The sequence below is a fragment of the Cryptomeria japonica genome, chromosome 10 (assembly GCF_030272615.1).
Source record: "Cryptomeria japonica chromosome 10, Sugi_1.0, whole genome shotgun sequence".
NCBI classification, from domain to species: Eukaryota; Viridiplantae; Streptophyta; class Pinopsida; order Cupressales; family Cupressaceae; genus Cryptomeria; species Cryptomeria japonica.
The window spans coordinates 808,539,159-808,554,333 of NC_081414.1; the positions used below are offsets into that span (position 1 = coordinate 808,539,159).

Genomic DNA, 15,175 nt, shown 5'->3' on the forward strand with positions numbered 1-15,175 from the left:
CTGCCCTCCTCAGTCTTCTCATATGGAAAAAGTTCACCAACCATAAGAATCCGTAAAATCCAATGGCAATCCTCTAGTGTCACTGTAATCTCACCTGTCGCCAAATAAAAGGTGTTGGTGTCACTATGCCACCTCTTTGGCAAAGCTATCAATAAACCCCGGTTAATGATATACCAGGGCATCTCTAATAAAGAGGATAATCCACATCTCTCAATAATGTCCCTGTCTGCCTGTATCAATCATGGAATCAGAGACCACGACCTCAGAAATCCCTCTCGCGACAAAACAACCCCAAGCCGCTCCTGTCACAAGAAAAACATGTCCAATATCAATTCCCCCATCAAATCAAAAATTCATATCAACATCAAATCCATATCAACTTGAAACATTAAAAAATAAATCAAGTTTCAAATCCCTATCAGCTTGACAAATTGAAAATCTAGTCAAGTTTCACATCAAATCAAATTCACATCAAATCCATATCAAATTGAAACATTGAAAAACAAATCAAGTTTCACATCCATGTTAACTTGAAACATTGAAAAATAAATCAAGTTTCACATTCATATAAACTTGAAACACTACAAATCATATCAATCTCATATCAAATTCATATCAACTTGAAACATTGAAAATCTAATCAAGCTTCATATCAAAATCCACATCATATCCAATCCATATAAATATCACATTCACATCAATTTGAAACAATGTAAATCAAATCAAGTTATCTATCAAAAATCCATATCCAAAAATCATATCGGAACTTAGATCGGACATCAAAATTTTTTCAAAACAACACACAACACGCATGCAGATTGACTAGCACACCCATCCAGGAAAAATTGGCAGACACCTACTTACCCCAACTTATCTTCATTCATCTCAAAAATCCCTCAACAAATCCTAATTTCCACTACATTTTCTGCCTATGCGCTAAGAACCTTTTTTCTATACGCTAAGCTGCTACCTATGCGCTAGCAAGATCGCGGCATACGTTGCCGACTTTACCCTATGTGGTAAAAGTCACCTATGCGCTACCCTATTCTACCCTTGCGCCACCCATTTAACCCTATGCTCTAGAAAACCCCTACGCGCTATCCTAATCCACCCAAGCGCTGCAACCCTAACCCTATGCGCTAGGTTTTACCTACGCTTTATCTTATTCTACCCATGTGCAACCCCGTTGACCCTATGCGCTAGGTTTCACCTATGCGCTACCCTAAGCGCTAGCTTGTTAGCCCTCTACGCTAAAATTACTCAATGCGCTATCCTAAACTACCTATGCACTACACCCCCTGACCCCGATGCTACCCTAGTTTTTAACACTCTACGCACTATGGTTTTTATTGTATGCGCTAGGGTGCAGGCCCTACATGCTAACCCGTTAAATTCTGCGGTAAAAAATGAAAAATGTGACAAAAAATGATAAAACAAAAATCAAAAAGGGGCAAAAATTGATGACTTACTGGTGGTCCATACATGGCAGGCCTCCAGTACCGACCAACGCGCTCGAATCGATGAGAAGCATAGGGAATTGACATTTTGTCTGTCTCTCCAAATGTCACTTTCTCCAAAGTCAACAAGCACAAATGATACATATAAAACCCCTTTTGACCTTTTTATAGGGTCAAGGGAAGTTAGGGTTAGGCGATGGAACAGGTAAATTGCTCGTGGTCTTGCTTCTAACCCTAACAAACATCATTATCGGGAGATGAATCAAATTAACACATTCAACATAGACAAAATTTTAAAATGCGATGAAATTTATCAACAATTATCAAAATCACATCAAATTTTCATTTTTTTATTAATCTCTTGACAGGGCATTATCAACATCATTTATAAATCTAGGGCACAACATGAACATATCGATACACGACATCACACTGATAAAATTTTGATGACACATTAATTTTCTTTGAATCAACATGTGCACACATGTCACTTCAAAGGGGCAAAATGTAGACATATAAAAATGACCGTATTCCTAAATGAATATTTAATGTTCATTTTATTCTCATTCCTCTATTTAGTTAAATCTATTTTAATTAAATCATCCACATTCCTCTATTTGATTAAATAAATTATTGAATTTATTTATTTAAATTCACTTAAACCTTTCACATCATTTAATTGAATAAATCATTTTATTTAATTAAATCCCTTCTCTCTACTTTTAAATTAAATTTACATTTCATTAAATAGTTCACCCCAAATAAATAAATCTAATTTATTTAATCCTCCACTTGCAACCACAATTGAAATAAAGCAATTTACTTTAATTAAATTCTATTATCCCTCACCCACTTGCATTTTCCTACATCTCCCACTTGCCTCCTAAACCCCCTTCCTAAATTCTTCTAGAACCCAGCTAATCCTAATCAATTAGCGTAAATCCTTCAATTATCCCCTTTCCCTAAATTTGAGGATGCCACTTCTCAAATTTGGAGTAAAGTCTTCCAAAGGCATTAAATCCTTTATGCCTTCAACAAGATAACTTGTTGAATACCCCCAAATTTGGAAGGACTCTTACAAATTTGTTGCCAAAGTCTTTTAAACTATTAATGGTTAACTAACCCTTTGTGGCATGGTTAGAGACTTTTTGCCTAGCTCAACCCTCATCTAACCAAGGGGTCTCATCAAGCATTCATTGCTTTGACCATGGTTATCCCTTTAACACTTACACAAGAGTTTATCCTTTGGGTGAACTCACAATACTGGTTCCCACTTTTTGACCAACTTTGACACTTAGATGAACATTTTGCATAAAACCTTCACTTTCCAACACCTATAACTTTTAAATCGTTAAGAATTTGAAGATGATGTAAACTAGTGATTTGTAACATCTTTTTTGTAGATTCTAAATATATTTTTTAAAATTTTTTTTGAATAAAATTTTATTGATTTTTCCATCTCCCTCAAAAGTAGTTTTTTACAGCAAACAACATTTTTTAAGAGTGATGTGCATCCCGAAATGTATAAATTTTTTTCTATAAATGATAAAAACTTATCTCTTTTAAATTTTGGTTTTTAACATCAATACCCAGGGCATGTAGTTGGTTTGATAGTGATATGTTGAATATTTTTTATTTTATTAAGTTTTGAAGTCCAACTAATTATAATTTAGATATAGGTGTACGTTTGAACACATAACTTGCTCTATATATATCAAAATTAAGTTTTATTTTTTTTGTTAGAAAGAAGACATCAATACCTAGGGCATAGATATTTTTCAGAATTTGTTTAAATTAGTTTACTATTTTTCCCAATGCATTGAACAAAGAAGTTCATGTTCGGTGAAAAACCTACATTCATAAAAAATAAAATAAAAATATATTAATGAACTTAAATATATTAAAAATCATACTATTTGGAAAGCTTACAATAAGGACTAAATCCTTAAGAAAACAAAACTTCTAAATGAATTCGTTTGACCCCTCAAAAGCTAATGTAAAATTGGTTTTTTATCGGAATTTGATAGATGCAAAGGAGACTCCATTGCAAGTATGATTTAGAAGTAGAGAGGTTCTATCCAAGAAATTTTGATCTAAGAGCCTTTGATCTAACTCTCTTCTATTAATTACTTCAAATGGGACCTCTTAAAGCTTAAATAATTATATTTTCCAAAAAATGTATGATTTCAGCAAAAATCAGGATGTACCAAAAAGTGGGAACCAGCTTTGTGAGTTCACCCCTTTGGGTAAAATATTTATCCAATGGATAACCCTAACCTAACCTTAACCCTTACCTCCTAAGGTAACCATGAGGTCTTCTCAAGCATTTAATGCTTCTTGCATCCCCTCTCAAGTAGTCTTATGTTGACAATTGTCACCATTTCATTGGTGAGAATTGTAAACATGGATTGATAACTTTCAATCCCGACCCTTGATAGGATCATCCAATCCTGACCATCCATTGCCCTGTTTCTCCTATAAATAGAGCCCTCATCCCCCATTGTCAAATCATCCAAGTCTTTAGCATCACACTTATACTTATTTTTAGCAAAGCATTTAATCTCTCTTTGAAATAGAAATCAATCTAATAATTATTTTAGAAGCATTTCTATCATCTTAGTTAAATCATATAAAATAGTATATCATGTTAGGATATTATTTTACTAATCTTGTCATCTTATCATCACTCGTTTATTTCATTTATTAAGAATCATGCATAGATAGGATGCACTCATATTAAGATTGATCTAAAACATCCCTCATTCTTACAATTGTCATCCCTAAGTCACTTTGCTCAGTGATCTGAGAGAAAAGGCATTGGCTTGAGGGGTCTTGTGAGATAGAGAACAATGGAACACCCCTTGGGAAGTTGAGCTATTCCTCATAGCTCCATAACTTGCACCAAGAGTCCCATTGGTGTGTGGGAAAGTCTTTGAATAATTTTTGTAATTTCTTTTTCATTGCACACTTTTCCCACATACAAAGACGATTAACAATAATTGAATGTAATGCTTTGAAATTTCTTATTGTTTATTTCTTAGTTACAATGAAGGATATGAACTCTTTATAAAGCACTATAACTCTAAAGATAGAAATCCTAAATGGTGGAGTCTACAAGATAGATTGAGAGTTAAAACACAATGCATGAATCAGTCATGCTTGCACAAAAAGCATAATAGACTAATTAATGCATGATACTCTCCAAATTCTAAACAAAGTTTTCTTTCCTAGTTTGTATTATGAATGGAGATAAATATTAATTAATTAACTAACTAACTAATAAATGCCAATAATTAATTACTAACTAAGGCATTCATTATTTAGTGAATTAATATATTTAAGTGAATAATTAATATATGAACTATGTATTCCAACACTTGAGAGACCCGCATAATGAGCCACTAGAGGAGCCACATGAGTAAGAAGTAGTAAGACGCTATTGATAAACACTTTTAAATTTATTTTTTTGAAAGATTAAAATTTTAGACCTTCCAACACCTAAATAAAGCCTAATGCTACTTTCTAAAAAAATTGAAAATATTGAAAACATATACATATTTTATATCTACTAATTTTTTTATTAATATACCTAGAAAAAAAACTTATACAATATTAAATTACCTATCACTAACTTTCATATTCCCATTCTAATATTAAATATAGCAATAAGACAATGTTGATAAACACTTCTACAAAATTATTGTGAAAATATTAAAGTTTTAGACATTTTAACACCTAAATAAAACTCTAATGTTACCTTGTAAAAAAATTGAAAATCTTAAAGACATACAACATGTTGTATGTCAATTATAAAACTTATTATTATATGTGTAAAAATATAATATGTAATAGAAAATCACCTATTGTTAAATTTTAGCTTCCATTCAAATTTGTTATATAACAATACATCAATGTTGATAAACACTTTTGCAAATATATTGTAAGAAGATTAAAATTTTAGATCTTCTAAAACCTAAATAAAATCTAATTCTAATTTCTAGAAAATTTAAAAAATATTATTAGCACACAATATATTGTGTGTACTATGATATTTATTAATACATGTGTAAAAATAATATGCCTGTATGAAATCAGTTGTCGCAAAATTTCATATTCTCATTCTAACTTTTGATATAGCAGCAAGGTATGCTGATAAACACTTCCACAAATTTAATATGAAAAGATTAAAATTTTAGGCCTTAGGCCTAACTACAGCTCTAATGCTACTTTCTAGAAACTTTAATCATCACTAAATTTCATGTTCCCATTTTTTTGTTATAGAATAAGACATTGTTGATAAACACTTTTGTAAATTTATTATGAAGAGATTAAAAATTTAGACCTTCTAACGCCTAAATAAAACCCCATTTTTACTTTCTATAAAATTTTGAAAATATTAAAGACATACAACATATTTTATGTCTCTTATAATATTTATTAATATAACTATAAAAATAATATGTGATACTTGTCACTATATTTCATATTCCCATTATGATTTTTTACATAGCAATAAGGCTATGTTGATAAACAATTCTATGAATTTATTATTAAAAACTAATATTTTAGAACTTCTGACACCTAAATAAATCCCTAATTTTACTTTCTAGAAACTTTTCAAAATATTAAAGACATAGAACATATTGTATATCTACTAATATAATTATTAATACATGTGTAAAAAAATAAAATGTGATTTTATATTCCCATTCAGATTTGTGATATAGCAATAAGACAACATTGATAAACAATTTTATAATTTTATTGTGAAAATACTAAAATTTTAGACCTTGTAAAACCTAAATAAAACCAAATTCAACTTTCTAGATTTTTTTAAAAATAATCAAAGAATAACATATTGTATGTCTACTATACTATTTATTAATATATGTGTAAAAGCATTATGCCATATAAAATTAGTTATCACTAAATGTCATATTCTCATTTTGATTTTTTATATAGCAACAAGGTACTGTTGATAATTTTTTTTAGAGAAATATTGTGAAAGGATTAAAATTTTAGACCTTCTAACACCGAAATAAAACCCTAGTATTTTTTGTTAAGGTTAAAGCAAGTTTTGAGGGGACCCATAACCCCTTATATCAAGTTTTGAATGGACCTGAAATCGTGTACAAAATAAATTTACTACTAATTGATAACACTAAGACAACCAACAACCCAAATACAATAGAACTAAATAATTAGAATATTACTAAACCATCTACTCAAGAAAGAAGGTTGAAGTCACCCCACAAATTAGTTGAACAAATACATTAATAATGAGTTTTCAAAAGGTTCCCATAACCTTAATTTGAAATAGCCTAGAGCTCTCCTTGCGAAGATATGTCTCCACCTCGATAGTAGAGTTTAGAAAGGAGTCAAGAAATAGGACAACATCGACTTCCTTGTAGCTAGGAATTAGCGAGAGAGTAGCACAACCCCCTTGCAGCTGAACCAAACCTCAACTATATAACCAAAATCCACCTCAAAAGGAGACAGTCCCACCTATATAGGAAATTGAACATAGGGGAATGTTGATGTTGATGTAAATTATGTACGTGTAAGAAGTTGAATCCACTTTTGGCCAAAAAGTGGAAGAGTTTTCTCTAATTTTCAAAATTTTCCACATTTGACCTAAAAATTTGAAGCATTTAAAGATTGAATCTTGGAAAAAGTTAGCAATATGAAATGTATCACTTAGAGTCTAGTCTCCAAATATGTAATTTATTTTAATGCCTAGATAATAGAAATTTAATTTCAAAAGTGATTTCTAAAAACCACTGTTTAAAAATGTTTGTTTTTGGACCATAACATGCATGTGTACAACCACCACTTTTTGACACAAATAAAAGTTTTTTTTAAAACCCTTTTGGGAAAAGATCCGCAAGACACTGAAGATTGATGAGGATATTTTTTTTATTATTAATTTTTAATTGGCCCTTATTGTTGTTTTAAAAACCACTCATGTACGACCACCATAATTTGACCTAAAAATATCATTTAAAAAAATAAAATTATTTTCATTTAGAAGAGAATTCTATGTAGATTGATGTCATACATTTTTCTTTTAAAAAATGTAAAAAAAAAAGTTATTAAATAAATAAGAAAACTTAATATTTCGTGGATCAAACCATGTACAAATTAATTAAAAAATAGAAAAAATAATCAAACCTTAAAAAAATTGTAATTTTTTAATCTACAAAACATAATCTCTAATGGGTTTAATTTTCTTTTTGATAATTGTGTAAAAAAAGGCATCAAACATATGCTAGAAGTTGGTATTTGTTTACTCACATAATTGAACCTTGTACTTGTAGGTACAAGGCTTAGGCTTGGGTATTTCAAGCATTAGCACACCCAAATAACGAGGCACATGGAGGGGTTGGTTTTTAAATTTTAAATAATGGGGCATTGTTCTATAATGGGTCCTCTCTATTTAAATGTTATAGGTTCTCATTATATAAAGTGAAAAAATGAGTTTGTAGGATTTTTTTATTTTAAAAATAGTTATACAAAATGAGGCCTCGTTATTCAAAAATATATATTTTAAAAAGCGGGCCCTCGTCTTGTGAATTTTTTGCTTGGGCTCCTGAAGCATAATGAGTGATTGTTTTCAAAAAAATGGTCCCCATTTCTAGCAGTGCTCTTCCCAACACATGCACTTCCCCCTAATTGGGACCCAACGTCTTGCACCCCTCTAGTTACAACTAGAAAAGATACAAACCCTCAAACAAACCCCATAGGAGACCTCTCTATGTTAATACTTGTAGAATGATGGAATGCTAGGGTAGAAACAATATAGTCCTCATGAGATAAGAAGCAATAACATCAATCAAGGCTCTCTCAAAACTAGCATGATCATATTTCTCCCCCAAAAAGGAAGAAGAAACCCTTAACCAAAAACTGAACACAACAAAAATGAACCCAAAAGAAACAACAAAATTGCTAAGAGTAACTTAAGAAGCCTCCAAAGAACACATGAAACCCATCAAGGATTGTTGAAATATGCAATAGCTCCAACTAGAACCCAAATGCAAAAGAGCCCCAAAGACTTGAACCTCCTCAAAAATGACAACAACTACAAAAGAAGGGCTCAAAAAAAAGAAAACTTGAAGCAAAGTAGAAACACCAAAATAAGCCACCAGATAGATAGCCACAATTCTAAATCCATAGCCAAAAGGTGCCACTGCTAAGAGACATGAAATAGTGTCGATAGGGACCAAGACCTCACTAATGATACAAGCAAACTAAGAATGAAAAGCACCATCCATTTTCTGGAAGATAATAGGAAACTTAGGAGGGCCATCACAACTAGGAACAACAACAAAAGCCTTGAATAGAAATACTAGAAAAGTAGAGATAGAGGAATCCCCTATAGATAAGGCCCAAGAAACAAACATAAAAGAATCTCAAACCCTTCACAACACACTCCAACCTCCAAAAACTCACCACACCTGTAGCCAGTCAATTGAATGAAGCATACAACAAAGCAAGACAATATAAAGAAAGTAGGCCAAAGGCACCAATCAAGTGAGGGAGGCCTAAGAGTGACAAGTAAAAAAAATTTCTTGAAGAATGAGCCAAAGAATACTTAATAGAGACTCGAACCACAAGATAGACACCATCCATGTAACCCACAAAAGAGAAACCCCAAATTAGGGAAACAACACAACCATTGACTTCTCCATTAGCAAGTGCAACACCTTCAATCGCAACACCAACCACACAAGGCATGAACTAGAGGACAACATATGCTATAGGGTCCCCATCTTCTATGTCCACATCCCTTGCTTCTTCATCCATGTCTCCTGCAACCTCCCTAGTAACCCCTTTGTTGCTTGAAACCCTAGCACCCTCTCCTCAAAATTTTTTTTTCCTAGAGTTTACTTTCTAGAATTTTTCAAAAATATTAAAGGCATACAATATATTATGTCTACTATAATACTTATCAATATATGTATAAATATATTAATACATATATAAAAACAATTGTCACTAGATTTCATGTTTTCATTCTGATTTTTGACATATCAACAAAACAATGTTGATAAACACTTTTGTAAGTTTATTATGAAAAGATTAAAATTTTAGACCTTCTAATGTCTAAATAAAACCTTAATGTTACTTTCTATAAAATTTTAAAAATATTAAAGGATACAACATATTGTATGCCTATTATAATATATGTTAATATATGAAAAAAATAATATGTAATATAAAATAACTTATCACTAAATTTCACATTCCCATTTTGATTTTCGATATGTCAATTAGCTTGTGTTGATAAACACCCTACAAATTTATTATGAAAAGATTAAAATTTTAGACTTTCTAACACCTAAATAATTTCCCAATGCCAATTTCTAAAGTCATTTGAAAATATTAAGAATATATAATACATCCTATTTCTTCTATACCATTTATTAATATACGTGTAAAACTAATATCACTAAATTTTATATTCTTATTCTGATTGTTGATATAACAATAAGATAGTATTGATATTATATCATAAGACCCTAATGTGAAACCAAAGTTTATCACATATTATATTATAAACTCTAGTCTTTGAATATAAGTCTAATATAATATTTATAAAATATCTCTAAAATAAATATCTGATACTTGTTCCTTAACCTGGTCAAATGAATCGTTGCCTATTTTGAGTGGTCCTACCTAAAACAAAATAACACATGCAAAGAAAAAATGTTAAAACTATGCTAAAAATAAAATTTTTCCGTTTGTAAGTTTTGTCCCTTGTAGCATGTTCGCCCACCATGGTCAAAGACCGCGTGGTTTTTCCTACTAAATTTTTTGTGCAAAGTTTTTTTGTGCAACGTTTTTAATCACGGAAGTACACCCCGTATACGACTTCACTAGCCAAAGTTAACCAATCATAGTTGAAAATGTCGACTTTGTTGTTGAAAATGTCGACTTTGTTACTGTTCAAACTTCAATACGGCTTCTATTGTTGAATTTAAAACACGTACGTGGAAACGTAACTTGAATGTATTCTAATCACTTTCATTTGACGTAGTCCAAGTCCGGTGTATCTCTTTAAGTCTATACTTCAATTATTTTTTATTAAATTTGGAAACAAATTACATTTCACCATAGCATTATAGTCAATGCATTGATTTTTGACAATGGAAGACTCATCTATCAAAGCATTCAATAATACTTATAAAAACAGGCCATACAATCAGAGAAGGATTATAACAATTATTTTAGTATGGCAGGAGGCAGCGATGCAGATTCTAGATCTTTAGAACAAACGCCCACCTGGGCTGTGGCCATTGTTTGCCTGGGCTTTGTACTTATTTCTATATTACTTGAACAAGCTATACATTTCCTTTCAAGGGTATTCTTTCTTTCTATCTGTCTGCAATTATTTGTTTTTCCATATGTTACATGCAATTCTGTTAAATGTTTTTATATATTGATGTTTTGGATCACAGTATGTGATTCGTTATTGGGATAGTAGAGAGTTAGAAGAGATATCTTGTTGATGGATTACAGCTAATGATGCAAAAATTTCAACACAATCAAATCTAAAAGTAATATGCACAGGGGGATAATATGCACAGGGGAATGAATTGTAAAAATCTGAAATCGTTAATGAACTAGAATTGTAGAGAGCTAGAAAAAATATCTTAATGATCAATCACAGATCACACGCAAAATCTTGAACACAATCAAATCTAAAAAGAAAAGATTATACTAAACTTGAAATCATTGCTGAATTGGAATGTTATTTTTGGGTGTGTTTGGATTGCAGTGGCTCAAGAAACGCCGAAAGAAATCCCTGGGGAAAGCATTAGATAAGATCAAAGAAGGTGAATAATTTGTTGATGTCATAATCAATATAAGGTTATTACAGTGGGAAAATTTTAGCTTAATTCCTCTGATATGTATGCAGAATTGATGCTGTTGGGATTTATCTCGCTTCTGCTTACTGTTGGGCAGACAAAAATTTCTCAGGTTTGTATATCTGAGAGCTTAGGAGACTCTTTGCTTCCCTGTCCAAAGGAGGAGGCCTCAGAAGTTGAAGAGACTGAAAAGTTTTCATTACCTGGACACCATCGTAAGCTCATGTTCTTAGCTTCTGAAATACCATTAAGGCGTAGCTTGGCCACAGACGAAATTCAAAGTGGTCATTGTGCTAATAAGGTAGGAATTTGTGCTTGATATTCATACAGAATGGGACTATTTCTAATGGAAAGAGATTAAGTGTTTTTTCCATGTGTTATTTTGATGCAGGGGAAGGTTCCTCTCATATCACAAGATGGACTCCATCAACTGCACATATTCATTTTTGTTTTGGCTGTTTCTCATGTCTTGTCTTGCATTGTAATCATGACGTTAGGATGGATAAAGGTATGACTCAGTAAGTTTCCTTCTGTTATTGTTATATGCAAAAGAAATTTGTGCTAAGGTGTAAAATAGTTAGGATTATTAATTAGAATTCCTCTGCAGATGAAGAAATGGAAAGCATGGGAGGAAGAGACTAAAACATTGGATTATGAGTTTTCAACCGGTTAGTTTAAGACTTTCCATTTTCTCTGTTTTTATAGATTTGGAGGAGTACTAACATTTCCTACAAATGAGGAATTGCATTTAATATTTTTTATGGTAAACTATTAATAAGGAGACTTCAATAAGTATGAATGCATTTAAAAAATTTTATTGTAAATTGGGAAACTTGTATAATATAAGAGAGAAAAGTTTCAATATGTAAAACAAATGATATTAGGTCAATCTAAAATATAGATTGATTTATTATATATTTTTTAACATAAAATATATTTTAGATTTGAAAGGAAACATTGAATGAATAATTATTACAAAAGTTGACTTGATATTGGGGATTGACTGTCAAAATTAGGCTGTCAATGAGAAACCATTTTCATAAATATTATGTTGCAGATCCTTCGAGGTTTAGATTTACTCGTGAAACTACTTTTGGAAGGAGGCATATGACTTTTTGGTCTACAACACCAATTTTCAATTGGATTGTAAGTAAACTTAACAATTCAAAGTCTTTCATTTTTAAATTTAGCCTAACTCCAATTCTTATGTACTAAAGCCTTAACTTTTGGATTTGTAGGTGTGCTTTTTCAGACAATTTGTTAGATCTGTGCCTAAAGTTGATTATTTAACATTGCGCCATGGATTCATACTGGTAAACTTTGTTATACCATACTTACAGAATTTTACATTGTATAGTTAATAAGAAACTGTAGTTATGAATATGTTTAATTTTGCAGGCTCACTTTGCTCCCCATAGTAGATTTGATTTTCAAAGATATATAAGAAGATCATTGGATGATGACTTTACTAGTGTTGTATCCATCAGGTATGCTTTCTAATTCTAATTCAAAAATTATTACAACATATAAATTTTTTTGTATTGTTCATTTAATTGATTGTTTAAATAATGTATTTCATTGTATACAGTCCACCTCTATGGTTTTTTGCGATCTTATTTATGCTACTCAACAGAAGAGGTAAATTTAAATCACGTTTTTCTTTTAAATTATTATTACTTCTAATTGTTTAGGAGGCTGATAAGCATGAAAACTAATTGTGCAGGGTGGTTCACATTTAATTGGCTCTCCTTCATTCCATTGATTGTAAGTGAAACCAATACTTTGCTTCACCTCTTTTTTAACAATACGCAATGTGAAAGTATCAAATTTTTAATTTGAACAGTAATTTAGATTTTTTCACAATATGTAATATGAAAGTATCAAAATTCTCATTTGAACAGAAAGGCTAAAATATTTTTGATTCACAGATTCTTTTGATAGTGGGAACAAAGCTGCAAGTCATAATAACTAGAATGGCATTGGATATCCAAGATAGAAATCCTGTTGTGCAAGGAGCTCCAGTAGTGAAGCCCAATGATCAACTATTTTGGTTTGGTCGACCCAAGTTGATTCTATATCTTATTCATTTTACCCTATTTCAGGTTAGACAATTTTTTTTTAAGAAATTCTTTTGTTTAATCTTTCCATGCTTCACAGATTGTAATTATAGAACATTCATTTTGCAGAGCGCTTTCCAGTTGGCTTTCTTCTTTTGGGCATGGGTAAGGAAGAAAACCATCATGCAAATATCATCATATATCTACTTTTAGTTAATTTCAAACCTTGGCTTGATAGAATTTTCCCTGGCATAACGAACTTACATTCATATATCATGATTGATGCAGTATGAATATGGTCTGCAATCGTGCTTCCATGATCGGGCGGCAGATATTATAGTTAGAATAACCTGTGGGTAAGTTTATTAACGTGTTGTCAAAAAAACTGAAAACATTGTTTTTTTTATTTTTTTCTTGTTTTTGCTTCTGAATTCAATTGTGTGTGAACTTTTGCATCGTAATTTCGAATAAAAAACAAAAACATGAAACCATACTGATTATGAAAATTGATATCATCATAAGATTTTTTAACATCAATATTTAGAATTCTATAAAGACCACTATCAACATGAATGATGAAGTTAAACTCTACAGTGATCAGAGAAACTTTGTTGTAAATATTATACTCATTTCTTGATCCACATTATTGCCAACTCAAAATGCATTTGTTTTTCATTAGGGTTGCAGTTCAAATACTTTGTAGCTATGTAACTCTCCCTCTCTACGCTCTTGTGACACAGGTATGCATTAAGATAGAAACAAACACATTTGATTTATGCTCTTTTGAATACTGCTGTGAGATGAAATATGGGTTTTGTGTTTGCAGCTAGGAACAAACATGAAAACAACCATATTTGATGAAAGAATAGCTACAGCTTTGAAGAAGTGGCACCAGAGAGCAAAGAAGAACCTTAGACAAAAAAGACATGATGATCTGTCAAGTGGACCAACTACTCCATATGAAGGATCTTCTCCAGTTCATCTTCTTCGCAAGTATCTAAGTTCAGGAGACTTAGAAAGTGCCCAAAAATTAGAGCAGGTTGAATATGATATTGAAGCGGATGCACCCTCCCCTTCTCAACATTCTCACCACAATGCTAATGAGAATTCAAAGGAACAAATAGTGGAAGAGAAACAAGATGTTCAAACACTTGGGTTTGAGTTGAGCTTTGATCATTTTCGAAATGAAAATTTAAAAAACGTTATCTCTACTTCTCACAGGGAGAACGATTCAAGAAAGGAGGACCGTTAGCAGAAGTGGTCGACAAAAACACTGATATTCAACAAAATAGAAAACAATCTGTGAAGATAATTTTTGTTCATAGAAATTTATGAGGGTTTGTAAAATAGGTCAAATGCACACTGATCTCATCTTTTTTAATATTATTGGTGTATTATATGTAACCTATGTGTTTGACATGCCAAATTTTTTTTTGGTAAGCATTTGTTTCAAGAATTATATTATCACATTCAAATTTTTTTTTAATCTTATTGGTGTATTATATGTTTGAAATGCCAAAGTTTTTTTGGTAAGCATTTGTTTCAAGAATTATATTATCATATTCAATTTTGGAGTATATACAGTTATATTTTAACCAACAAACTATGTAACTACATCATTTAGATTTATTCAATAATATATTTCTATTTGAATAAAAGATTTAAATTTTTGTTTAAAAAACCTATTACATGACAGCCATGGAGGCAAAAAGTTTGAATCTCACACAGATTAAGATTAAACAAAAAACTAAAAACTAAAAATGAAGATATCAGATAAATAGATGTGTTTAAA

At 31.1% G+C, this 15,175-nt stretch overlaps 1 protein-coding gene across 1 annotated transcript; it reads left to right on the forward strand.

Moving 5' to 3' along the window:
* Positions 1-10,689: 10,689 nt before the first annotated feature.
* On the forward strand, positions 10,690-14,738 carry LOC131859430 (MLO-like protein 6). Its single transcript, XM_059213162.1, has 15 exons — positions 10,690-10,818; positions 11,236-11,293; positions 11,377-11,627; positions 11,718-11,834; positions 11,934-11,994; positions 12,384-12,472; positions 12,565-12,639; positions 12,725-12,813; positions 12,915-12,964; positions 13,050-13,090; positions 13,255-13,428; positions 13,513-13,548; positions 13,672-13,739; positions 14,063-14,123; positions 14,210-14,738. The coding sequence occupies exons 1-15, from the start codon at positions 10,690-10,692 to the stop codon at positions 14,633-14,635; spliced, it is 1,725 nt and encodes a 574-aa protein (XP_059069145.1). The 3' UTR covers positions 14,636-14,738.
* Positions 14,739-15,175: the final 437 nt, after the last annotated feature.